The sequence below is a fragment of the Acomys russatus genome, chromosome 15, assembly GCF_903995435.1.
Source record: "Acomys russatus chromosome 15, mAcoRus1.1, whole genome shotgun sequence".
Classification (NCBI taxonomy): domain Eukaryota; kingdom Metazoa; phylum Chordata; class Mammalia; order Rodentia; family Muridae; genus Acomys; species Acomys russatus.
Genome location: NC_067151.1, coordinates 9,414,828 through 9,442,755, shown reverse-complemented (window position 1 = coordinate 9,442,755; position 27,928 = coordinate 9,414,828). Strand labels below are relative to the sequence as shown.

At 45.6% G+C, this 27,928-nt stretch overlaps 1 protein-coding gene and 3 pseudogenes across 1 annotated transcript; 1 reads left to right on the top strand and 3 right to left on the bottom strand.

The window, feature by feature from the left end:
* Positions 1-14: 14 nt before the first annotated feature.
* Lrrc31 (leucine rich repeat containing 31) lies at positions 15-8,588 on the bottom strand. The gene is given in 9 exon segments (XM_051157749.1): positions 15-50; positions 658-738; positions 740-852; positions 2,297-2,416; positions 2,419-2,463; positions 2,627-2,732; positions 2,735-2,799; positions 5,795-5,938; positions 8,549-8,588. Coding segments are annotated over 9 exon segments (750 nt in total).
* On the top strand, positions 3,554-4,499 carry LOC127199142 (charged multivesicular body protein 3-like; annotated as a pseudogene).
* Positions 8,589-15,275: 6,687 nt separating the features above from the next.
* On the bottom strand, positions 15,276-16,727 carry LOC127199609 (heat shock cognate 71 kDa protein-like; annotated as a pseudogene).
* Positions 16,728-25,994: 9,267 nt separating this feature from the next.
* LOC127199141 (igE-binding protein-like) lies at positions 25,995-27,286 on the bottom strand (annotated as a pseudogene).
* Positions 27,287-27,928: the final 642 nt, after the last annotated feature.

Here is a 27,928-nt window from a genome sequence, read left to right as displayed (position 1 = left end):
GGCCCCGGGGGCGCCTATCTGAGGGTCACAAAGTTCTTTAAAGAAACAGACTTAAAAGATAAGAAAAAGGAGATTTGAAAAGGTAAAGAGATTTGAGCTACAAGGAAGAGCCCCACCAGAGCCCGCATTACCTAGCAACTGACCTGCCCCACTGGAGATAGGGTTACTAAGAAAAACAGACACTTCCCGGCAAAGTGGTGAACAAAGAAAGTTAAGCCACGGGGGTGGGGGGGTGTCACCTTTTGGACAGTAGACTCCCCTTACTCAACCAGTAGATGACTGCCAAACTAGGACTCCCCCTGCTTTAGGGACATTAGGAGGAAAGGGACGTATAAAAGGTCCCAATGCCCCAGAAGTCGCTTCCCAGTACTATTGATTTGATGTCCGGTGCAATCCAGATTGAGCTGAAACATTAAAGATTCCTCTTGCAATTACAGCGGTTTCGGGTCTTTCTGGTTCTTTGGGGGGGGGGGGGCAGGTCTCAAGATCTGGCACAATACTTGCTTCTAAAAAGCAAGCGAAGTTCACATTTTTCTCCTTAAAGTACGAAATTTGGATTCCTTAACACTTTCTAGGCACTCAGTGCCCACACAGAACTCTGATTACTTGACCAGTGAATTTAAGCTACGCCTCAAGTCTCTAACTTTCCAGGCATACCCTCAGGTTCGGCCCCCGCAGGGCATACTTCCTCAATGACATCACATCATCTGCTGTGAGTGAGCACTGGTAGAGGGGCTTGGACTTCCTGATGCGTCAGTAAGGCCCGCCGAGCATCCTCAGAGCCTCCACCCAGGTCCTTGTTGCAGGAGCGACCCAGTGTCCTCAGCAAAGCCAAGGTTGCAAGGGCATCATCTGCAAAGCAGGTCCCAACCCCAGGCCCGAAATTCATACTGTGAGGCAGTGGGAAGGGGCGATGGAAGGGAGCGGGAAGCAGGAGAGGGGGTTACACGCTGTCCTGCTGAAGCCAAAGGGGGTAAGGGCAGAGTCCCAACCAACTAAGCCTCAACAGACCAAACAATGACGTCACAAGCCCTCTGTCTCTCGATTGGATGCCACTAGTGCTTGTCTATGCGGGCATTTGCCTATGCTGCCAACTACACTTGAGCACTGACCTAGATTTACTCAGGCGGCCAGTAAGGGGAATGCCGCAGGCTCTGAAAGTCACCGGGAGAAACAGTGTCATTCCCTGTAATAAGGCAACTCTATACCTAGGTCTTCACCATAGATGTCACGGGAGCCATTATTATTACGTTACCAATATTAATACTTCCCTAGCACTGAGCACAAAATAACCCTGACGTCTTCCACAGCGACAGTAAACCTACCCAGGGTCCAGGGTCCGGCCAGTACCCTAGATTTCGCCTTTTCAAAACAAGTCCATTTAAAAGCTTGTCTGTTCCGTGCTATTGATCCTAGAGCCTTACACAGGCTGAGCAAGTAAGAGTCCCACCACCAAGATACCCCATCCTCTTTTCCTCTTTCTACTTTTTAAAAGTTATTTATTTGTTATTTTATTTCATTAGGTTGCCTGTGTTGGCCTTCACCTTCTGGCCTTCCTTCCTCAGCTTTTAGGATTTCAGGACTATATTGCCAAATCTGACTTTAGAGGGCTCTTTTGTTTTGTTTTGTTTTTCTGTTTCTTTTTGTAATAAAGCATATGGTCACTGTGAAAGATTTTAAAAACAAATAAGTCTAGCATGCATGAAGGCCTTGAGTTCGAGTCCCAGCTCTGAAGCAAATAAATGAAAAAAAAAAAACAAAGACTAAGTTTATATGTTCTAACAGGTTTTAAATAACATATGCTATATGTTTATGCTTTGTGATACATTTAAAAATACCTCATTTATTTCTATTGTGTGGGGTGTGTGAGTGGGCGTGTGTATGTGAGTGTGGGTGTATGGGTGTGAGAGTGTGGGTGTGTGTGGGCGTGTCTTAGTGTGTGTGAATGTGTGAGTGGGTGTGTGAGTGGGTATATGGGTGTGAGCGGGTGTGTGTGAGTGGGTGTGTTTGAGTGGGTATATGTGGGTGTGTGAGTGGGTGTGTGTGAATGGGTGTGTGTGGGTGTGGGGTGTAGATGAGTGTGGGGGGTGAGTGGGTGTGTGAGTGGGAGTATGTAAAGGCCATAGTAGATGTGTGGAGATCAGAAGTTGGTTCTCTCCTCACACCATGACCCTGTGGCACAGGGTAGTCATCAGGCTTGGGTACTTTTACCCAGTGAGCTATCTCAGTAACCTTAATATATGATACATTTTATGCTTTACATGCATAATCTTAAATATAACCATTGTTAACTCACCCAGTATTCTAACACTCTTCTTGGATAGGCCACAGGAATGTAACTGCAATACCTTCAGGCCTGAAGTACTTTTTTATCCTTGTGCTGCGATGTCTAGACTGCTGCCAATGTCTCTGTTAATGACAGGTCGAATACTTCAAGGCTTGGCAGCTTCTGTAGCAGGTGGCCTGAAAAGGAATAAATGCAAACAGAGACAGTGTCCATGAGGAAGCCAGAGGTTAGCAGGAGGTCTACTGTAGCCCCCTGTGCCCTGGGACAGTTCCCAGCGGCCAATCAATCACAGGCATCCTCTATGTTTTTCTGGGAAGAACTCTTCTGAATCCCACTTACCCACAAACACTCCATCCTGTGATGTAAGGGCACAGTCTGCAAGTTCAGGTGTTCGAATCTTGCTCCCTTTTTGGAATGTGAGGAGAACCTGAGGCAACTGCCCCCTCCCCCCACTTTGCTGTTCCAGTATAAACTCAGCTTTTCAAGTTCACATATCCTTTCAATAGTGTCTCCTGGTACAGAACATCCCCAGAACTCAGTGTGCTGCCTCTTAAAGGCAGAGATGTCACTCACAATCAAAACAGCCAGTATTTAGGGAATATGGAAGCTAGCGCAGATAATGTGTTAGCTGATGGGAACTAAGAGAAGAAAGAGGCCCAGTTCCTATCCCTAACTATAGAGTAAGTGCCTCTGTGAGCAGGGGGCAGCGCCCCAGCCCTTTGAAAGCTCAGGAAGACCTGTCCCTGAGCAAAACCGCAGTTGTAAATAATCCACCCAGACTCTGCTGGGCTCTTCTGTGGTGGTCGGTGTCTGTCGCATCCTGTTTGCTTCCTCCACCCTCGCTCCCTGGCATCAGATTGGGCTCAGGTAGAAGAGAAGCAAGCAGGAAACTGACCGCCACAGTGGTAAAGCTCGCTTTGACACCAAGACTGTACCAAGCCACTGAAATGGCTGCCACTGAAGGAGCAGTGATAGCCGGTCACCACTAATAGTTGGCTGGGCACTAACCATGGCCACAGCCATGGGCCATGAGGAGAGTGGGGGTGGGATTCAGCCTTTTCTAGTCTGAAACCTTTTCACAGGGAAAGCAACAGAGGTGGGACAGCAACCAGCAAGAGGTGCAGGACTCTTGAGACCTTCTCAAGGGACCAACAGAGAAGAGATATTTGGCATTTATTTGATTAGCACAAATCTTTGAAGATATGGGAATGACCACAATAATTCATTAAAATAGAAAAGAGTCAGATTCCCTTCCTCTCAGCCCCGCCCAGGCGGCTGCCCGCGACCTGCCTGGGTGCAGGGAATGGGAAAGTCGGAAGGGGTAAAGAGGAGTTCGGTCCATGATGGGGCTGTTCGGAAAAACCCAGGAGAAACCTCCCAAAGAGCTGGTCAATGAATGGTCATTGAAGACCAGAAAGGAAATGAGAGTCATTGACAGGCAAATAAGAGATATCCAAAGAGAAGAAGAGAAAGTAAAACGGTCTGTGAAAGATGCAGCCAAGAAGGGCCAAAAGGAAGTCTGTGTGGTTCTGGCCAAGGAGATGATCAGGTCAAGGAAGTCTGTGAGCAAGCTCTATGCATCCAAAGCACACATGAACTCTGTGCTCATGGGCATGAAGAACCAGCTGGCGGTCCTAAGAGTAGCTGGTTCCCTGCACAAGAGCACAGAAGTGATGAAGGCTATGCAGAGTCTTGTGAAGATCCCAGAAATCCAGGCCACCATGCAGGAGCTGTCCAAAGAGATGATGAAGGCTGGAATCATAGAGAAGACGTTGGAGGACACATTTGAAAGCATGGATGATCAGGAAGAAATGGAAGAAGCAGCAGAAATGGAGATCGACAGAATCCTCTTTGAAATCACAGCAGGAGCCTTGGGCAAAGCACCCTTCCTGAGCCTGAACCTGCAGGAGCGATGGCTGCCTCAGAAGAGGGAGAGGAGGATGAGGATGAAGAAGACCTGGAGGCCATGCAATCCCAGCTGGCCACACTCCGAAGCTAGGGCCAGTCAGTGGGGGTCTCAGCTCTCTGGTGTCCTCCCTTAGGTATGGGCACAGCCTCTGGGGAGTCACCGTTTTCCTGTATCTCTTGCACTACACCTCTGTTGTGAAGCATTGCATTTTGGAGAGGGGTCTATGCTAGGTTATCTTCACTGTCTGCAGAGGATTTAAGGATTGTTTTTATGAAGGTGGGGTGATCCAATGCATTATTTTTAAGAGCGTAAGTAGCAGAAGTGTCTTCCATGGGGGAGGGCAAAGAAACTCATTCTCTCATGAAACAATCTGAGAAGAGCAGATGGACTGCTGAGGACTCTGTGCTGGTGTGTGTGTATAAAATACTATATAAGTGGATGTCGATAAACTTCTGCTTTAGCTCTTGAAAAAAAAAATAGAAAAGAGTGAATAAACCAGCGAACATTTCAGTAAAGCATTTGGGTACACAATATGAGTTTTCACACATTTTATTTTATTTTATTTTATTTGGTGTGTAACTTAATTGAGGCTTTGGTTTCAGTTAGGTGAATTTTTAGCTTTAAAAACTCATTTTGATAAAAAAAATTTATAGTGGACTAGAAAAATAATGGAGGTAAGTATCATTTTGGAATTTAAAAGCACATTAACTGTTATGTACTCCAAATCTTCTGTTTTATAGGTGAGGTCGTGAGACCCAGAGTGAACTGGCTTTGCAAGAGCCACCTCTAGGAGGCATGCAGGCAGCTTTCTGGGCAGCTTTGTCCCTGTTCTTGTCCACAGAGCGCAGGGCAAGCTGGGGTCCATGGCACAGAGCTTTTCAGCAGTCACTCAAGGTCTCATTGGAATCCTCATGTTTCCCAGCATGCCCCTGACCATCCATCCATGCTGAGACAGCCCTGAGTGGTTTGCCCCTAAGGGGTCAAGTTGAAAAGGTGCTTCAAGTGAAGTCATGTTTTCTGTTTTCATTTTTAAAAAAATATTTATTAATTTATTATGTTTACAGTGTTCTGCCTCCATATAACACCTGCACAACAGAAGAAGGCACCAGATCTCATTATGAATGTTTGCGAGCCACCATGTGGTTGCTGGGAATCGAACTCAGGACCTTTGGAAGAGCAGCCAGTGCTCTTAACCTCTGAGCCATCTGTCCAGCCCCCTTCTGTTTTCATTGTTACGTTTTTAATCTGTGTAAATATCTGCATGGCATGCACACACACACAGGAAGCTGCAGAACAGCCTCTGGTGTTGTGTATGCATCAGGTGCCTCTGTCCCCCTCCGGTTTGTTTGCTTGCCTCTCACTGGTCCGAGCTGGATGACCAGCGTTCCAGGATCTTCCTGTCTCTGCCTCCATGGCACTGGGATCCTTAGCCTGTGCTGCCATATTCAGCTTTCCTGGGTTCTGAAGTTCACACTTGGGTCCTCATGTTTGCAAGGGAAGCTTTGTGTGAACTGAGCCATCTCCCCAGGCCCTGTCTTTACTTATTTTTCAAGTTGGCATGCAAAGAGAAGTCACATGTTAAGGAGGAGTCCCCATACCCAGTGTCTGAAGGTCCTCAGTGGCAATTCTGCCTCTACGCAGCCTCAGGACTTTCAGCTTGCTGACAAGATATGTTTGTTGATTGAGCGAGTGGAAGGGTGCACTGACAAAATCATTCCGGGAAACATCTGGTTCTTCCAAGTCTGAGAGGAAAGGCAGAAAAGCAGCTAAAGCAGGCGGGAGAAAATGCAAGTCTGCCTGTGTAATTTGTGACTTACAGTAAGTAGAGCTCAGCATCTAAGCACACAGGTTGTAGTTTTGAATGATATGAAAACACAGGGGCAGCCATGTCGACATTTACAAAGCAGGGTCTCTTGCTCGCAAGTGAGGAAATCGCCTTATTTACATTTCCTATTTCTTGGGTTATTTTCTATTTCTGAAAAAAAAAAAAAGTACTCTGTAAACACAGTGATATCTTCACAAGATTCTACAGAACTTTCTATGTCATTGTTGAACCTTGTGGTAGAACTGGCGACTCTGTTCCTGTGGCCACTACTGCAGGTGTTACTGTTGAACTGCTCTTTCTTGGTTACAGTGCCTCTGACATGCATCCATGTCCATGCTAGTGGACTGAAAGCTGGAGAATGTTCCAGGGCCAGGCTGACCGGGAATGTCTGTACATTTTCTTTCTTATCTTGATCATCCAGACATCACTAGCTTTTTTTTTACATATATGTTTATAGTTTTATATATGTATATATGTATACATATACATATATACAATAAACTACATACAGCAAGAAGAACCACAAAACAATCAGGAATTATATAAATGTTACATTATAGTGTTTTGACTATTTTGTATTTGGCAACCTCGAAGAAAATATCTTTCCTATCTTGATAGTCTAAAATTCTGAATGTAAGTCAATATCTATCGTATCTCATCTCTATCAGCTTAAAACATCTATCTAGACCTAAAAACATCTTAACCCCTAAACAACTAAGCTTACTTGTAAAACTAAACTATCTGGTCTTCAACCCCATCAGTGACTCGAGAAGGAATAAAATTAACTATCTGAGTAAGGAGTAAGTGCAGGTTAGCAGCTTCCAAAATGAGAAATTGACAGAGACAGTTTGCTGAACAGTCACCCAAAACTCTGTAATGTTGGAGCATCTTCTTCAGCCTTCTGGCCCAATATATCTGTCAGACATATTTGTGAGGTAGGAACTATTGAGGACTTGCTTACCTTGTCTTGGCAGAGTTTGGCCATCAACTCTGCCTGCATCCACGCTTGCCCTTTTTTGGGCAGAATTCTATCTATGGCCAAACCGAGGACATTTTGCCCAATGGCTGGTTTGCCATATTTGAAGCCATCTCCATAAGGCAGTTCTTTGATGCTCATCACTATCTTATAGTTATTGATTATTATTTATTTTGAGACAGGACCTCACTATGCTACCCTGGCTGACCTGTAACATGCTATGCATCACAGAGTGTGGGGATTAAAGGCATGCACCCACCACCTCACCCAGTACTATCTTATACTGTTAGGGTCCAGAATGTGCTGAAGAAAAGATCCCAGACTCAGATAGCCTGCAAACAAGAAAGAGTGTTTACCCTGCAGAAATCCAGCATGCTGTCGTCACCGCTCAGACACGATGGTGACACCAACCCCCGCCCCCCCACCCCGTGAGCTCATACTCTTTTTTTTTTTTTAAACAAGCATTTACATTCCAAAGGGGAGTTAGTAACCATTTAAACTAGAAAGCTGGGGCAAATTTAGTAAACATGGGCAACTCTGATCAGGTCATGAGTTCATCATAAGGCAGAAGATTTCCAGACCGGCAGTATATCTTTCTTAACCAAGTAGTAAAGACCATTTTTAAATCTTCTCTTCCTCTGGCCAGGTCATGGCTGTCTCCTGTTGACTGGCTATTCTTTGCAGCATTTCCAGTGATTGTTTAACCCACCTCCAGGGAACGAAGGCCCAGGCCTGCTCTGAACTAACAGAAACTGAAGCCTGTGGCTAGACTTAAATAACCAGGCCTCTCAATGCATGATTGGACAGTGATGGTTTTGTGGGTACAGCCTTCTCGGAGTCTTCATCATACTTGCTAAAGAGCAGTTACCCTCTGCAGGAAAATTTTCAAATAGCGTCTTTAGCTTGAGGACCAACAAGACTCGAGGGTGGAGACGGCCAAGTGGAGGAGACAAGGCGTGCTTGAAGGCTGCAGCAGTCGTCCATACCAAGTCTATACCATAAAGGATGACAGCCTGGGAGGCAGCACACTGGGCATCTGTGGTCTCAGGTCAGAGTCTGCATCTCCAGCAAGAGCCTCTTTCTTTTAGCAGCAGCCAAAGCACTACACTCATTGCACCCTGTTCACCGTGACCAGACTCCACACAGAACAAAACCACATAAGAAAAAAAACAACGGCAAAAATACAGGAAAAGAAACAACCTGCTCTTCTGACACCAGACCCTCAGTCAGCTGCTGAGTGCTTTCGTTCCGACTTTTGTTTGAATGTATAAAGGAAGTCAAGCCCCCTTCCTGGTGGCAACGTCATAAAGAAAATATGACTACCACACTCAAAGCATGGGTCAGTGGGAAAGCCAGCCTCTGACAGAGTGCCCTGAGGATTGGCTGGGACACAGGACCTGAGGCAGCTTCCGACAGAGTGTCCTGAGGTTTGGCTGGGACACAAGACCTGAGGCAGCTTCCGACAGAGTGCCCTGAGGACTGGCTGGGACACAGGACCTGAGGCTCAAATAGCCCAGTTCTGTAGGTTTGGCTGCATCTCCAGAAGCTCACATGGTTCTGATCCCTTAGGCTTTGGCTTATAGCTCTCCATTACGCCATCCTGAGGCTGGTGGGATGGCTCAGAGAGTATGAATTTCCTACTCAGCCCAAAGATCTGAGTTTCACCCTGAGATCCTCCTGTGTTGTGTAGAGAGAACTGACTTTCTCAAGTGTCTTCTGACCAATACACATGAGATACGGCACACACGTGCATATGCACACACACAATAAATAAAACCATTAATGTAAATTAAAAGCATTTTTAAGGTCCCTGTCCCAAAATGGCATACCTTTTTTTTCTTTCTTTTCTTTTCTTTCTTTCTTTCTTTCTTTCTTTCTTTTTTTTTTTCTTGGTTTGTTTGAGACAGGGTTTCTCTATGTTATCTTGGCTGTCCTGGACTTGCTTTGTAGACCAGGCTGGCCTCGAACTCACAACAATCTACCTGCCTCTGCCTCCCAAATGCTGGAGTTAAAAACATGAGCAACCATGCCTGGCAATGTAATAGATTTTAATTAAAATTAATATCTAAATATCTGTGTTTCCTCTCCTCCCTCATGCAAGCATTAAAATCTAATCCCAATGTGTGATAGTACCAAGAGACAGGATCTTGAGTGGGAGAGATGGTTCATTAGTTAAGAGCTTTGGCTGCTCTTCCAGAGGACCCAGACTCAATTCCTAGCACCCATAGAATGGCTCACAACCATCTGTAGCTCCAATTCCAGGTGATCCAATGCTTCCTTCTGGCACTGATGGCACCAGGCATATGGCACGCACATATACACAGGAGCAAAGCACCTATATGTATAAAATAATTTAAAAAATTTTTTAATGAGAAAGACAGAATCTTTATCAGGTAATTAATGAAGGCGGAGCCCTCATGAGCATGATTGGTGGCTGCAGTGGCTTGACTGAGATGTCTGTAAGTCTTTGGCATTTGAATCCTTGGTTACCTGTTAGGAGACCTGTTTGGGAAGACTTAGGAGGTGTGTCCTTGGTGAAAGAAGGCTTTGAGGTTTCAAACGCCGTGAGCTGTTTCCAATGCACACTCTCTATTTCCTGTTTGTGGCTGGAGATGTGCACTCCAAGCTGCTGCTCCAGTCTCCACGTCTGCTACCTCCATTCCAAAGTTACGGACCTGAAGCCTTTGGAGCCATAAGCCTAAAAAACAAACAAACAAACAAACAAAAACCCATTAGCTGCTTTGGTCACAGCATTATATCACAGCAATAGAAAAGTGACAAATGCGCTGCCCTTCCGAGAAGAGCCAGTTCACAGGAGTCTGCCCCTTCCACAGTGGCAGGTCCAGCCAGAACACACCGGTGAAGTGTAAGCGTAAACCAAGAGCTCACAAGAGCAAGTCACACTGATCTGGGATGTTTTTTTTGTTTTTTTGTTTTTTTTTTTTTTTTTGTCCAGAGAATTGTTTCCCATTGCACCCTGTGTAGATTAAGACTAAGTTGAGGATGCCTAATTTAGAATACAGTTGTGGTATCTCTCTGTTGGCAGACATATGCAGTCTCCTCGGGGGCTCACTTTAAGGTCTCTGAGAGGCTGAATTCAAGCAGGATGTGCGGAGGAAGGGCTCCTGACCACCCAAGGCAGCCACAGCAACAGACATTGTTACTTTTGTCAATAAAAGATATAATCAATGATTGCTAGAAGCTACACTCTCTGTTCCACGATTCTGGATGAGACAATACCCCTTTAAACTCTTTGCAGGGCCCTGTCTCATGGGTTAGACTGCTGACTTCAGAATTTTCGGGAACAGATTTGTCTCAAAGAGCAAGATGCAGTCACTAGGTAGGTAAAAATTGCCGAGGAAGAAAACAGGCTCAGCTCAAATCTGTAAAGCTTTAGGAAAAACAGATTTCTTTCTTTCTTTCTTTCTTTATTTTAGGGAAGCAACCACAGAAAGTTTTTATTTGGTCAAAGAAACCAGTGCCTCTTGCTGTAAAACAAGAAACAACCCCAATAACGTGATCCTTGTTGGAATGCCTGGTGTTTGTTCTGTTTCACAACAGTGAGCTTAGGAGCCTAAGTTGTCAAAGATGACCTTGAACTTCTGATCCCGTAGATCCGATCCCACCGAGCCAGATACATGTGAGGGCTACAGCAGTGGCAAGCGTGGGAAGGCAGAGCAGAGCAGCGGCAAGAGGCAATGCGAGACAGGTCGCTGGGGCCCATGTCTCACCAGGACAGAAGCACATCGCAGCCATGGAAAACCCGGTGGGCGGTGGACGTCCGCAGGAGGCTTGCTGGCTGACTGCAGTGTCCGTCCTCCCCCCCCAACCCCGCAACGCCCCTCCCGTCCCGTCCTGTCCCCTCTTTGCACCCCCCCATCCCCTGCCCCCCTCCCTGCCGCAAAGCCACTGCCAGAGGTAGTCAGGTCTTCTGAGCTACGGTACTGGGTTGTGCACCGCGCAGCTGGTCTAGCATTTCAAAGATGTGCTGTTTGAAAAACATTTGTCTCTCTGGCCAGTGCAATGTTAATTCCCAAAACCAACCCGGGGAAGAAGGGCAGGAGCAGATCCCACTATCAGGGAATTCCAGATGCACTGGGGAGCGAGCAAAGATGTAAAGGTCAGTTTCCAGACACAGACCATACAACTGGGTGCAGAGAGAGCTGCAGCAGTTTCTCTACTCGCCAAGCAGGGTTGCCTTCAGAAAGCATCATGTGTCCTCCTCACTATTAGGGATGATTTATGCATCACGCCACCAAGCTCTTCCTAACAACACCATGCTAATAAACCTAATGTATATGCATATAGCCTATATATTAACACACACACATACATATATGTGACTTTACTAAGCACCAATTACACATCAATCCTTCATGTATTTGCATGTTAAGGCACACAACATACTTTTGTCATAACAAAAGAGCATGTATGTATTGGTGGTGGTCTTAACATGGTTTTGTTAAGTGAAAGCGTGCAGTTTTAAAGAGATATGCATAGCATATTGAAATCCGACACACTTGTAAGTCCTCAATGTAGAGATATTTTTACGCACCCTAACGAAACAGTAGAAGACCAGCCAGGTATGGTGACACATATCTGTAATCCCATCACATGAAAGGATGAGCCTGGAGGACTGCCAAGAGTCTGAGACACTGAGTCTGAGAACACTATAGCATGTTCTAGGCCAGCCAGGACTGCATAGCAAGACTGACTTAGAACACAGAAGTTGTAAAGACACATAGCTAAGGAGGAATGCATGTGGTGCTGCTGAGAACTAACGTCATCGTAAGTTTAAACTAAAGGAGTCAGGTAACCAAACTCCACTTAGCTGTGTGTCTATGACCTGAGGTCCTGTTTTTAAAACCCACATTGTACAGACGACACACTATTAAGGTGGGTGGTGTTGCCATAGCCCACCAGTAGGGGGCAGCACCACACATCATTTCAGGTCTACCTGGTGGCCTGTTAAATTTTATCATGGCTCATTGGAGCCAAGGTATTTTGGAGACGATTAGCAGAGCGGGAAGCTGTAGGAAAAACACAAATACCAAGCCCAGCCAGTACAGATTTTAGATAAACAAGGAATTTTTTTTTTTTACTATGCCTCACGATTGCTTAGTAAAACAATTTTAATTTTGAGTTGGCCAGGGGGACAAGGAGGAACCTCTGTATCTATCGTGCGAGCAAACACAGAGCATCTTATCCAAAGTCAACCCCTATAATCCCAACTAAACTATTTCAGAGACTTGGGACCTAGAGGACTCATAACCCCAACAGCAAGAAGCAGAGCCAGCATTTGAATTCAGAATGCCCACTCTATGTATGTGTGTGTGTGATTTCTGTGTCTTTCTGGTTTTATTCTTAGATTTATTTGATTTTATTGTTTGATATGTACAGGTGTCCTGTCTGCATGTGCGTCTGTGTTCCACATGCCTGCCTGGTGCCCATGGCAGCACGCATGGTCATCAGACTCAGGCCCTTTACAAGAACAACAGATGCTCTGAACAACCAAGCCAGCACTCCGGCCCTTCTCTCACCAGTTTTTAAGGGCTTGGGTTGTTGTTCTGTTTCATTTTGGGTACAACTTACAATCATACTTATAAGTTCCAACCTTACCAAAGTTTTCTTTCCTTCCTTCCTTCCTTCCTTCCTTCCTTCCTTTCCTCCTTCCTTTCCTTCCTTCCTTCCCTTCCTTCCTTCCCCTTCCTTCCTTCCTTCCTTCCCTCCCTTCCTTCCTTTCCTCCTTCCTTTAGTTCCTTCCTTTCCTTCCTTCTTCCTTCCTTCCTTCCCCTCAAGCTACTGTTCTGCCAATCTTTCCCTTTACTGTCAAGTATCTGGAAGGATTATTTGTGTTTACCAGGACAACCTCTGAACCACAAACGTCAGTTTGCTCTTTACCCTCCAGTTGCCACAATCACGTATCCAAATAGTTTCTTAAAAGTCATTAACAGTGACCTCTGAACTAACAGGTCTAAATTTTTCTTCTCAGTCTAATAAACACATGGGCACCACAGGCCCCTGAGGCAGCACTGTTGGAAGACCTGGTTCAAATCCCAAGTGTGTCAGATGGATACAGCTTCCCTTGCTTCCCTCAGCCTTGGCTTTCTCAGCTACGGAGCAGATGCGTCTCATGCCTGACCTGTTTCCCTGGACCAGAACAATTAAACCTTCCTGGGGAACCCCAGGGTTAGGGGATCTGAGAGACACTGGGTAAATATTTGTTCAGTGAAAAAAAATAATTTATATTGTCTTCACAGGTCCTTAGTGGCCAAGTAACTCAGCGTATTATGTATTTATCAAAAACAAACAAGAGGCTCCTTATGAGCGGCCCTTGGCACCTCAGCACAGTGGGCAGTTCAACTTGGCTTAGTCTGTTGCCCCTTTCTACAAAGCATCTCTTATGTCACACTCATGTGTAAAACAGAGGGGCCTGTGCTCAGTGGAGTCTCTTTTCTGGTGGCTTCTCTCTGGGCAAAGCTGGAAGGTCTCAGAGTGAGTTGGGGAGCTCAGCGGTGCTCCCTTGGTCATTCTCTTAAACATTGAACCTAATTGTTGTTTTCTTCTGTTGCCCACAACTCGGAAGCCCGAGGCTTTCGGGGAAGCACTGGCATCCGTGGGTAACAGGAGATACAGTCCAAGGGAGCAAGATGACAAGCAGCCGAGCTCAAAGCACCGCTGCATGAAGGAGACAAATGAAGAAGAAAGGACTTCCGGAAGCAGAAGGCACCTATTGACAACAAGCACCCCAGAGATCCAGAGATGGGGACTCTGGCATGGTTCATGGATGGCTCCAGGGAACAGAGTAGGCTTTTGTTTTGTTTTATTGCATTTATTTATTTTGGGGAAGGGGACCTTCTACACGCCACAGCACATACGCAGAAATCAAAGGACAACGTGTGGGAGTTAGTCCTCTGTCCTTCCACCATGTGGGCCCTGAGGATCAAATTCAGGTCACCAGGTCACCAAAAGCAAGAGTCTTTGCCTGCTGAGCCATCTCGTGGGTCCCAAGAGTGTTGGGGTTGATCTTAAAATATAAGTGTGACCAGCTAGGTGAGTGGATGTGATGAAAGAAAGTGAAGGGAAGATAGTGTTACAAAGAAGGGTGTTTCTGGGTACATGCTACTTGGGGAGAACAGGACAAGTCAGGAAATTACAAGTAAATTAAGCGGTCGGGAGTACAGGAGGAATGCATGGGAGTTGGGAGGTCCAGGGAAGGGCAGAAGTCCTAAGAGTTAGCTGGGATTCTGTGGGATGTGTACATCTCGGAGTGTAGACTTTCTCTCCAAGGCAAGAGAGACTCAACAAGGGATTTTAAGCAGGCAGTGTGAGGGAAGGTTGGCAGGAGAGCAACTAGAAGGAGCAGGAAGGAGTGAGGAAGTATGCCGGCTGGCCAAGCAAGGGACCAAGGGACCTAGGAGGGCAACGGAGCTCAGGAGGCAGGTAGGAGAGCCAGGTGGGACAAGGAGCTCTGCAAAGAAGCTGGGTGTGACTTGGATGGTCAGTGTTGCAGTGATGACCTCGGATCGCAGTTTCTGCTACTCAGTACACACTTGAGAAGCAACATGAATGAGCTTCTGATAGGCAGTCTCCCTTTCAAAGGAGCACACTGTCTCTTTCTTAAGAAACATGTTTAGCCAGGCGTGGTGGTGCACACCTTTAATCACAGCACTCAGGAGGCAGAGGCAGGGGGATCACTGTGAGTTTGAGGCCAGCCTGGTCTACAAAGCAAGACCAGGACAGCCAAGGCTACACAGAGAAACCTTGTCTTGAAAACCCAAGAAAAGAAGAAGAAGAAGAAGAAGAAGAAGAAGAAGAAGAAGAAGAAGAAGAAGAAGAAGAAGAAATGTTTAAAGTACATGTAACTTACATACTGGTAAGACAATTGTGTTAGGTATTTGACACCAAACAATCCTATGGAAGTAGGGTAGCTCAAAAACAAAAGCAAAACAAAGCAAAACCCACTATCCTGAGCTGATAATTACTAATGGTAGGTGGCCACAAGAAACGCTATACTATTCTATTTGTGTATGCTTGTATGTAAGTGTAAAATGATTTGAGCATATCTATTATCTCTCTTCTCTACCCCACCCAAAGAAAACAAAAGGTGAGTGTGGCAGTGTGTACCTGTAATCTCAGACTTGGGGAGCCAGAGAGAGGAAGAGCAGGTCTTCTGCAGCTACATTACAAGTTCAAGGCCAGCCTGCACTACCTGAGACCGAATCTTTTTTGTTTGTTTGTTTCATTTTGTTTTAATTTCAAGCAAATTCTTTATTTTTTAAATCTTTTTGGCCTCCTGGACAGCTGCACCAGAAGCAACAACTTCACAAAGTTAATGCTTGCTTTTGGTTCTTTCCCACGGAAACAGTTTCTCAGCAGCTTATGGCTCTTGGGGATTCTGGGAGAACCATCTACCAGGGCAACATCATGCATCTGTGACTTGTCTAGTTTGGCATCTTTAAGGCCTTTTCTACAGGGTCCACAGTGCCATGGAACAGGCCAGCACTCGATTCTCATCCAGCGTGGGTAATGGAGGTATAGAAGTCCATTCCCAGCAGGGTGTGGTGGCGCACACCTTTAATATCAGCACTCGGGAGGCAGGCGGATCGCTATGAGTTCGAGGCCAGCCTAGACTACAAAATGAGTCCAGGACAGCCAAGGCTAACACAGAGAGACCCTGTCTCGAAAAACCAACCAAACAAAAACAGTCAGTTCCCTCACAGACAGAATCGATCTCAATTCTGGCCTGGGTGCTGGAGGAGAGGGTGCACTTAGCCCGTGCACAAGCAGTGTGCCGTGATGGGCAGCTCTCTGGTCTCACTGATTTCTTTCTTGTGCTTCTGTTTAAACTCAGCAATATGGGGCTGGAGAGATGGCTTAGAGGTTAAGAGTACTGCCTGCTCTTCCAAAGGTCCTGAGTTCAATTCCCAGCAGCCACATGGTGGCTCACAACCATCTATAATAAAATCTGGTGCCCTCTTCCTGCTTGCAAGTGTACATTCAGACAAAACATTGTATATATAATAAATAAATCTTTAAAAATAAAATAAAATAAACTCAGCAATAACATGGTTGACCTTTCAGTTATCAAAGTCTTCTCCACCCAATATGCCTCCATCTGTAGATTTGGCCTCAAAAGTTCCCACCTTAATACTGAGGACTGACACATCAAATGAAACATCAGCACAGTCCTTTCAGCTCCCACCTTCCTGTCTATGCCGTAAGCAAGAGCAGCAGCAGGTGGCTCACTGGTCATTGTAAGTACACTGGGGCCAGCACTAGTTCCAGCTTCTTCTGTCTGTCACTGAGAGTCACTGAAGTGAGCTGGCGTAGTGATCACAGCACTGGTCACAGGCTTCCCAAGATAGGTTTGTGTGACTTCTTCTGTCTTTATGGTCTTTGTTAGAACCATAGCAGACACCTCCTCTGGGTAGACACAATTGTCTCCCCTTTGTTTTCTACTTGGACCATGGGCCCACTTGCATCATTCACCATCACAAAGAGCCAGGGCTTCCTATCAGACTGAACGACAGACAGCATCATCGAACCCATCAGACATGTGGCATCACAAACTGTGTGGGCGGGGCTCACTGAAACCTTATGTTTTCATGGCATCCCCAGTTAAACATTCTGGGTCAGTGAAAAACAAACACACCTGGTGCGACTGGAAGACACCCTCGCAGGAGTATGTGGCACCATGATCAACAGCAACTGCGGGTCCCTCAGACATGCTCCTTACACCCGGGCCCAGCTCTGCTGTCAGTGACACCATACAAATCCCCGGAAGCAGCCACCATGTTTAATGAGCCCTGACAATGTTTGAAAGCTACATACAGCATGGCTTCGGAGAGGGGTATAGCGACATTTATTCTCACTTATTGTAATCCTGGTTCTAGGGGCTGAAATGCATTGAAAGAAGGAATGGGAAGGACAGGCCAAGGTGTCACCGAAACACACCTCAAATGGAGGATGGAGAATCCTGGGAACAAGGGGAGGATCTGGGTGGGCACAACCGTGGGAGTTGCCTCTCCTACTGGTTTCCTAAGTGTCTCCTGGTGCCCAGCCTTAGCATGTCTGTCCTGGATTCTCAAGCAATCTGGAGTTGCTTTCACTTTGAGCCTCCCTTGGCTTGCTCTGCTCTTTTCCTATGCCGCATCTATAATGAACATTGCATTTGCATCTTTGTTTCTAACAGGATAATGACTGTTACAGAGAAGGCAATTGATAAACGTTTGCTGATGGCTCAGTGGTTAGGGACATCTGATAATCTTGTAGAGGACCAGGTTCAGTTCCCAGCACCCTCACGATGGTTTACAACCACGTGTAACTCCAGTTTTGGGGGATCCGATGACCTTTTATAGCCTCCGTGGGTTCCACATACACAGTGAGCATACAGACACATACACAAGAGTAAAAGACTTGCACACAAAAATAACCTTTAAAAATTAAAAAGAAATGTTTGCTGGCTGACTGAGCATAAATTTATGCCTTCACAGCAAAATGGAAAGGCCTGAAAAAAAAAATCAGATCAGAGTTGTAGTGATGGGTACCTGTAGCAATCACTTAAACACAAGAGTCTCGGGTAAGTCTGAGCTCCATTGTTAAGACCCTATCTCAAAAAAGTCAACCTGTGAAAAGAACATATGTAGGAGCTAGAAGATAGAGCTGGGGAAAGACAGCTATCAGCCAGGTGCTTACTGCAGCTGTTGACACATACTCTGGGCAGGCTGTAAGAACAGGGCCCACCCAGGCATGGGGCGGGCAGATGAAGGAGGGGTGGAGGGACTCTCTCACTCGCTGCTGAACCATTTGCTATTAATAGATACAGGAAGAGGGTGAGTTATTGCTTTCCTGTGTGTATCCACTGGTGACCTCACCAGGCTCCAGTGGACACTTCTGATCTCAAAGTCACACAGACAGACCTGGCTAAACTAAATGGGCCACAAACCAAATCAAAAGTCATGAATCTAGGACAGGGACTGAAAGGGAAGGGAGTTATCTTTAGGATGTGAAAGAAAGAAATAAGGGTAATCAGAATGCATTATATACATCTCCAAGTAATAAAATTAACTTTTAAAAAGGAAAAGCACATTTCTCTCTTCTCTCTTCTTCTCCTTCTCCTCCTCCTCCTCCTCCTCCTCCTCCTCCTTCTTCTTCTTCTCTCTCTCTCTCTCTCTCTCTCTCTCTCTCTCTGTCTCTCTGTCTCTTTGTGTGTATGTGTGTGTGCGTGCTCGTTCTCTCTCTCTCTGTCTCTCTCTCCCTCTTTCCCTCTCTCTCTCTCTCTCTCTCTCTCTCTCTCTCTCGTTTTCAAGACATAATTTCTCTGTGTAGCTCTGGCTGTCCTGGAACTCAGCAAGTAAACTAGACTGGTCTTGAACTCAAAGATCCACCTGCCTCTGCCTCACAAGTGCTGAAATTAAAGTCCTGCACTGCCACCGCCCCTATCATTTGTGTTTTGTTGTGGTTGTTGTTGAGAAGGAGGAAGAGGAGGGTGTTTTCAAGACAGGGTGTCTCTGTGTAGCCCTGGCTGTCCTGGAATTCACTCTGTTGGCTGGCCTCAAACTCACAGCGATCCACCTGCCTCTGCCTCCTGAGTGCTGGGATTAAAGGCGTGCACCACCACTGCTCTGCTCATTTGTGTCTTAATGAAAAGAAATTAGGGGTCTTTTGTGGACCTTCTGTAGTGTTATGCCATCTTTCATAATATAAAAGTAAAAGGCAAACTAAAGCGTTTAAGTCAAGTAATAAGTACATACCACAGAAACTAATGTGAGTGTTATTTTAACTCACAAGATCTCTATCAAAGAAAATTATTCTTAAAAAAAAAAAAAATAAGAAATATCAGAAGCTGGAGAGATGGCTCAGTGGTTAAAAGTACTGGCTGCTCTTGCAGAGAACCTCTTCTGTCTGTGGGCACCAGGTATGCTCCTGTGCACACACATACAGTCAGGCAATATGTTATACACAGGAGAATAAATAAGAATACTGAACAACCAGCAGTCAAACCAGCCAGTGTCCATGCTGGACACTTTCTGGGGCATGTTCCTAGGCTGGGGGTCAGTTTTAATTAAGGTAAATTTTCTCTTTTCTGCTTTCAGCCTTGGAAGACCTGAGTTTTGGGCCTCTGAGGAATTTGTTGCAAATAAGCTCTGGGGTTAGCTTCTCACCTGACAGGTGTTTCTTCCTCATTCCACTAACGGTCAAGCTGAGTGTGGCCTTTCTCAACAGGACAGCTTCCGGAGGCTTCTGTTTCCAAGGATTTCTGAGAAGAACCAGACCATCAACCCACAAAACATATTTTCCTTCTCTCAACCTCTTCTGTTTTCATGGTTGTTAATAATTAATATACAAATAGGAATGATATTTGATCCAGAATCCAGGAACCAACAGATGGGTATCAAAATCAAAGCAGATTTGAGTGTGAGGCTCTGCCCCACTGTGTTGTCTGACGCATAGATCATTGAACACTTTGGCTAGGGAATCAAGTGTGTCAATACATTTTATGTTAGCAGTTTTTTATTATATATTTTTATTATATATTTTATTATATATTTTATTATATTTCTCTTTTTACATACACATTTATATTGTTACATATATAATAAACTACATATAGCAACAAGAACCACAAACCAATCAGGAATTATATAAATGTTACATTCATAGTGTTTTGACTATTTGTATTTGGCAATCTTGAGGAAAACATCTTTCCTATCTTGGTGAGTCTAAAATTCTGAATGATGGTCAATATCTATCCTATCTCATCTCTATCAATTTAAAACATCTATCTAGACCTAAAAACATCTTAACCCCTAAACAACTAAGCTTAACTGTAAGACGAAACTATCTGGCCTTCAACCCCATCAGAGACTTGAGAAGGAATAAAACATTTTAAATGACTGTTCTGATTACAGTTTCCTCGTAAAAAGAACCACTGGTGCGGAAGGGTTTCCCATCCCTCTAAACAGGGCTGGCCTTTTGCAAAGCTGCCCCAGAGGTGACCTCACCGCCTTGTATCCCTTTGCCATATTCCTGCTTTCTCCGGTCCTCTCCGGCACCAACCGCCTCTTTAAGAACATGCTGGCACTAATGAATTAATTCAGTAGTTGAGTATTTTTTAAAATGTCATTAGACAATTACTGTTCTAGACTAAAGAGGTTCAGTGACGAAGCGCTTCTTTGGTGGACTCTAGCCCTTCCCATCATCGGGCCAGGCTATGAGGGAGGGGAGACACCGCCCCCCCCCGCCCCCGGGAATTTAGCCTTCCTTAGAGACCACTTCTGCACAGGGAGAGCAGCAGTGTCAGGAGTTAACTACAGAGAGCAGTAAAGCGGGGGAAAGGAAAGAAAAATGTCAGGTGAATATGGAGTTGAGACATAAACCTGAAAAGAAAAAAATTAAATTAAATAAGCTTGTATTTGTTTCTATTTCTTCAAAACGTTGATCTCTCTCCCTCCTTCCCTCCCTCCCTCCCTCCCTCTTCCCTCCTCTCCCCCTTTAATCACTTGCCCGTCTCCTGAATGCTGTGATTAAAGATGTGCATCACCACACCTGGCTCTGCTTACATTTTACGTTGGAGCACCCTTTATCCCCGATATAGCCGGAAACAGAAATAGAACCAGACAATTGCGGCACTCCACCACCGCCCCCCCCCCCCCCCCCCCCCGCAGCTCACCAGAGTCTCATGGATTGGGTAAAAAAGAGGACTTTTTTTAAAAAAAGATTTATTTATTATTATGTATACAGTGCTCTGCCTGCATGTACATCTGCAGGCCAGAGGAGGGTATCAGATCCCACTATAGATGTTTATGAGCCACCATATGGTCGCTGGGAATTGAACTCATGACCTCTGGAAGAACTGAGCCATTTCTCCAGCTCCCAAGAGAAGGACTTTTACAGAGACGGGTTCCTAAACCTAGCCATAATCTGCAGCCCCACTACCACCATCTCCCTATCCACAATCTTCCTGTAGTGCTTTTCCAGTGCCAACGCAAGACTTACCTCTAGGCTTATCTTTTCACCTTTAGAAGACCTATGCAGGGCTGTTATTTGGAGAGCTGGCGCACAAAATGGTTTCAGGGCTGGTTTGTTTGTTTGTTTGTTTGTTCCTAAAGACATGGACTCCAACTCCCTAGGTCTTCAGGAGAAAAAAAATCATCAGATGATATATCACAGTATACATTTAATCAACTGGAACCCCGCCCGTTAACTAGCCTTGTCAGATGGTGTGTCCTCGCAGGCATTTGACTAACCACGACCCCACCCAGGCTGTCTGCAGGGTGGAGGCTCACCTGCCTGCGAGTGAAGGGCCAGGGAAGCCCAGAGAAAGGAAGAGCAAATAAAAGGGCCGAAGAGCTAGATTAGCCAACAGCTCGAAGGCCAGCGAGGAGTGGAGGACGGCGGCTCGTGAGCCCACAGAAGAAGCTGCACAGCTAAGGGCAAGCAAGTGCATGTTTCTTTGCACGGTCTTTTGAGCAAGATGTTGCTAGACTCACACACAGAAAACGGGTTTTTGTTTTTGTTTTTTTTCTTCCAAAATGTGTCTGAGAAACCTAAGGGCCGCGTTTTCACTTTCGACTTGACAGTACGGATTCAGCAGTTACCTTTAACATTTCATACATTATTGGTAGGTTAAGATTATTTTCCATGAAATCCCAAGAAGAATTCAAATTGATATATTTCTCTTGCGTAAGCTTTTTTTAATTTATTACTTTTGAATAGGCTAGGAGTAATTTTCTTTGTTGTCACCATATTTGGACTTAACATACTTTGGGTTTTTGTTTGTTTTGCTTTGCTTTGCTTTGTTTTTTGTGAGTGCTTCTCAGGGCTTGTGCCGCCTGCTCTTCCAAAGGTCCTGAGTTCAATTCCCAGCAACCACATGGTGGTTCACAACCTTGTGTAATGCAACATGATACCCTCTTCTGGCCTGCGGGCATGCATGCAGGTAGAACACTGTGCTTTCATTGTTGCTTATCAAAGAGAGATGCATTTTCTCCATCTTCAAAACATAGTCCATCAAAAGGAAAAGAGACCTTGTTGCATGTAAACCCATGGTGAACAGGAAGTAAGCCAGTCGCCGTAAAACAGAAGCTATAAGTGACCACTTACATCAAGTTTCTAAAATGGTCAAATTCGCGCAAACAGGAGGGGCTGCTTGACAGGAACCCGGTAGCAGGGACGTGATGAAGAGCATGAGGTCGATGTGGAGCTCGGGTCTGCCAAATGGGACAAGAAGAAGGCTCTGGCCATCTGCTGCACCACAGCCTGACCACATCTAACACCGCCGAGCTGTACGAGCTGTACACTTAGAGGAGGCACGGTGACCCACTAGGCTGTGTTTTCTCTCTCCATCCATCACTTGGCATACGTGTTGGCTTTCATGAATGGAGCAGCGGTGAACATAGATGAACAAGCATCTCTATGGCAGGACATAGACTCCCTTGGGTATATGCTGAGGAGTGGTATAGCCTGGGATACATAAGGTAGCTCCATTTCTAGCTTTGTGAGAACTCCACCAACTGTGAATAAGGTTGCCCTTTCCACACACCCACGCCAGCATTTGTGTCATTTGTTTTCTGACTGGGGTAAATGAAGTCTCAAAGTTCTTTTTCTTGTTTCTTTGTTGTTTTTTGTTTTTGTTTTTTGAGGCATGGTTTAGCATTGGCTGTGTGTACACTCTGTAGACCAGACTGTACACACAGAGATCTGCCTGCCTCTGCCTCTCAAGTGCTGGGATTAAAGACGTGCGCCACCATGCCCGGCTCAAAGTATGCATTTTTCCTGATAGCTAACAATGCTGAACATTTTAAGGAATACCTCTTAGCCATTTGTAATCCTTTTGCAATCTTGCTAGTCAGTGTCTTAGCTCACTTTTAAAACCGCCGCTTGCTTTTCCTGATGTTTCGTTTCATACAATGGGATTTTATTCAGCTGCAAAGAAAATGGAATGAGGCAAATGCAGGCAAATGGGCGGAGTGGAATAACCGTTCTGAATGAGATAATTCATCCCCACCGTGACAAGTGCCCCTACTCTCTCTTATAGGTGGATTCCAGTTTTGAATCTTTAGCTTTGTGTGTTTACATCGGAACACCTGTATTAAAGAAACAACAACAAAACCATTTTCATAGACGAGGAAGACACAGCGATGATGAAGGCGTTGCCCGGTTGGTTACTGAGTCTCTCCCTTTACTGTGCAGTTGGCTGCCTTCCTCCTGTGTCCTTACATCCATGGAGTAACCTCTGCTTCTCCCTCCTTTTCACAGTCCTATCAGATTAGGGTCCTACCTTTATTGTCTCAAGGCCTCAAGCGGTCGCTTCAAAATACTCTACCTCTACTACAGTAGCACTGGAGACAGAACTTCAATACATATGAATTTGAGGGGTGCAAAGGACCCTGTGTTGTAGTATGTCTATACTATATGTCACTATAGACTCAGGGTCAACCCACACTGGGCAGCTGACAACCACTGTAATCCCAGCCGTAAAGAGGTGTCTGGCCTCTGTAGACACTTGCATTCACTTGTGCCTGCAGTGTACATGTGCGTACACAAATGCACACACTACAACATTTTTAAGTAAGTTTTTTTTTTTTGGTTTTTCGAGACAGGGTTTCTCTGTGTAGCCTTGGCCATCCTGGACTCACTTTGTAGACCAGGCTGGCCTCGAACTCACAACGATCCGCCTGCCTCTGCCTCCCAAGTGCTGGGATTAAAGGTGTGCGCCACCACGCCTGGCTTAAGTAAGTATTTTTTTTAAAAAGTGAATCCATAAGTCCAACATATCACCATGGTGAGGAGACTCTACTGGTGTGGAAAACAAGTATCAAACAATTTTTTGGATATTACCCTGAAGATATAAAAAGGGATAGTGAGAAAGTGAAATATACAAGTGCAAGACAGAGAGAAACTACCCTTTTTAATAATAGGATTCCTTAAAATAGAAACCTAAAGCAAACACTGAAACTCATAAAAAGATTAATGAAACAAACAAAAATGCTTATAATTCACATACTGAGTTAGCACATTGCATAACTAAGAAAATTTATCCATAATTGTTAACACCAACACATGTTTAGTAAGCGTAATGATTCTGAGAGAGAGATGCCGAAAGGCGTAAGTACTGCTAAGGGAAAGGAGTCTGGCTGCCAGGAGATGTTCCAACAGCAGCCAATGTTTATTTCAGAGAGTGGACTGCCTCCAGGGCTTAGGTCTTGCCACACTATTGGTTAAGAGACAAGTTGTTGCCAGGCAGTGGTGGCACACGCCGTTAATCCCAGGATTTAGGAGAGTTCGAGGACAGCCTGGTCTACAAAGTGAGTCCAGGATAGTCAAGGCTACACAGAGAAGCCCTGTCTCAAAAAACCGAGGGGGGGGGGTGTGACTCGCGTTACCGTCTCACCAGCAAGAACGACGCTGCACACACACGATCCTTCTGCAGTAAAGCTTTAATGTGTCTTAAGAGGGAGAGCATAAGCTTACGACAAGTAAAATGGAGACCCCAAACAGCAGAAACCCATCCCTTATATAGGAAACTGTTCTCCGCTTAGGATGTGTCAGTCCCTGATTGGCTGTTACTCATCAGGTGATATGACGCCACAGGAGAGGCAGAGCACAACAAGTGGAAAGTTCCTTCGCACATGCGCAGATTACTTGTTTACCAGTTTGGGACACAGGATGTCAGCGCCATCTTGTAATGGCGAATGTGAGTGCGGCCTCTCACATCTCCCCCTTCTCTTTTAATTAAAGGCCTAACTAAAAGAAAAGGTGAAAACTGGCGCCACATCGGGTTCGCAGCTCGCTACAGTTTGTTGTATGGGCAATGAGCTTAGGAAAAGGAAATGGTCCGATCAAGGCTGGAGCATGACTCTGGACCAACCAATTGAGGACCATTTTAGAGGTACCACTCAGTGCCATCCCACGTGCAATGGGCAATTTTCCCCGCGGGGTGCAACGGCCACTGGGTGCACGTAGATATAGGGTGCCTTTCGACGTGCAATGGCAACGAGGCCCAGTCGAGTGCAAAGGCCACGCAAAGAGAAGAAAGAGAGAGAGAAAACTCATTGCCCTTATTTAGGACTTAAAGGCTGCCCGCCAAGCCGCCGTCTCCCCCTATTCCTTTATTTAGGAAGCAATAAGATACCCATTAAAGAGAGTGGAGACAGAGGTAAATAGCTCATATTGCCACAGAGCCATTTTACTGCAATGCCTCACTATGCAACTCTCCAGGGCTGCTGAAACTTACTCACTCCACCTCGTGCAATGAGCTGAGACTCTGAGGGTGCAGGAGCTGAGCAGCCAGCGACTTATTGCTTAAGCATGGATAGCCATATATCAGGGAGGTCCCACTTTCTATTGCTGCAAGTGCTTGGGCAATAACCACCTTGTCTCTTTTTGTTTGAGCCCTGAGTTTACAGACCAACCATAGGGTCAACACTAACCCACAGCAGATCGCAGCTCCAAATAATCCAACCCCAACCCATTCCTTAAAGAAGGAGAAAGCCGAAGATATCCATGACGAAAGTCCCTCTGTAAGCAACAGATCCAGGCGTGTGGAATTAAATTGAATGATGGCAGTTCTTAATTCTCTTAATGTTTGCTCGAATTCTGTTGTCCAATTCGGCATCGGGAGTGGGAATGTTGACATGATCCCCCAGCGTTGTTCCCCCTTTGTTATTATCACTTGGGTCATCACCAGGCTGAGTATCAGCATCTTCTGGAACCGTCTGGATTTTTCTGGTAAGTCTTTCTGGTACCCAAAACGGATTGTCTTCATCCTGTGGAAAAACGCACACAGCTCCCCTGGATCTTATAAGAATAGGATCCGGTCCTTTCCATTTGTTACTCAGAACATCCTTCCATTTGACCATTTCTTTTGGCCTGCTGGGCTCTAAATAGTGTCTTTCTGCCGCAGTATGGCCTTTATCATCTAGATTTAAAAAATTTAGGGTAAAGAGTGCCATGGAAATGGCCACTCTTGGTACTGAGGGAAGAACGCTCTCTATTCCCCTTTTGAAATTGAGAAAACTCCTTTTGGACTAGAACATAAAATTTGAATCTCTGTAGAGTGTTGATTATCTACGATTCCAGGATACACTATTAAGCCTTGTAAGGTAAGTATGCCTCGACCCAGTATGAGGGCCGACAGTTCCTTGAGGCAAAGGTGTAATGGTCTCTGTAGGAACTGGTTGGATATTCATTTGTGGCATTAGTAAGAAGTCGGAGGCGGCACGCAGGTCCACTCTGTTGTCCTCCTGGGCTTTGACAAACCGGTTCCCATATCTTTGAGGGCCCTGGGACCGAGGGCCCGACGGCCCGTTTTTTGGCGCGTTGGTAGCCTGGCTGTTATCCACAGTTTGATTGTTAATAGGTGGGAGGAGTCTCCCCTGTACATCTCTCACCGAGCGGCATTGGCTAGTCTTATGATATCCTTTGCCACAACGGTTGCAGAGAGTCGGTGTTTCTCCCCTTCTGTTTGAGTTTTTGCAGTCCTTTTTAAAATGTCCAGGCTTGCCACAGTTATAGCAAGTCCTCTGGTTGGTTTTACCAGCAGGGCATTTTTGAGACTGGAGGATAGCAGCTGCTAGGCCCGCATTAGTAAGCGGTCCTCCGAGGTCTCTACACACTCTGAGCCAATCTTGTAAGCCCTTATTTTTTCTAGGGGCTATGGCGGCTTTGTACTCTTGAGTGGCTTGTTCAAATATCAACTGTTCAATAAAAGGTTCCACCTGCTCAACATCTCCAAAGATACGTCCTGCTGCTTCCGTCATTCTGGCCACAAAATCGGAAAACGATTCCTCAGGGCCCTGAATAATTTTTGTAAGGCGCCTATTAGCCTCCCCTTTTTTAGAAAGCGCTTTCCAGGCTTTAATAGCTGTCTGTGAAATTTGAGCATAGGCTCCCCAATGGTAATTTGTCTGATTCACAGTAAATTGACCTTGACCTGTCAACAAGTCAAAGGTCCAGTTTCTCTGTTCAGGAGTAAGGGCAAGAGCATTGGCCTGGGCTTGTGTTTGAGCGGCCTCATACCAGAGAGCCCTCCATTCCATGTATTGACCCATGTCTGGAAGTGCGGCTTTTGCTACCATCTGCCAATCAGAAGGAGTTAAGGTGCCAGTGCCAATTCTATCCAACATTACCAGGGTAAAATTTGCATTAACCTCGTATTTGCGGACAGACTCAGCCAATTCTTTAATTAGGTTATATTCGACGGGGGCATGTACCCGTCCCCCGTTCTCTGTTTCAAAAACAGGAAAAAAAAATGTATAATTTTTTACGAATCTTTTCCGGCCAAAAGGAAAATCCAGACCGCAGTTCGTAGGGTGGAGGAGCGGTGGGTGTTACCCTACGAGAGGAGTTATGGGAGGGTTTTTTATTATTTCCTCGTTCGTCTGGGTAGTATCTCTCCTCCTCATATTTGTCTGCCTCCTCCTCTAACTCTGCTTCTTCCTCTGAATCAAGAGCCTCATTGTCAGAGGCATTGGGGCTAGAGCTTGCAGAGCTATCAATATTTAATGCCTCAAGTTCCCTTAATGGGTAAAGTCCTTGTGATGTCCCTTCTGGGGAATCAGGGGACTGCACTCCTTTTACAGGAGGGTTCTTAGCTTCTTTCCTTTTACGGGTATCCCTTTTCTTGTGCGCACCCAACCTCTCACTACGTTCGGTTTCTGACATGCTATCCTGAACTTCCTCTAGGGCGACCTGTCCTTCCTCTACTGCCCTCTTGCAATTGTCATCCTCTAGGCAATTTTTTACAAGTAAAAAAATAAAAAATATCACTCCTAGAATCGGCCCAAGAAATTCAGAAATATGCATACCTCTCCGAACTTACCTATCCCTGCAGTTCTGAATCCTCCTTGAAGTCAAGGGGTCTCCGAAGGTGCTGACGATGGTGTGGTCAATTTCCCGGGTTTCGGCACCAGATGTGACTCACGT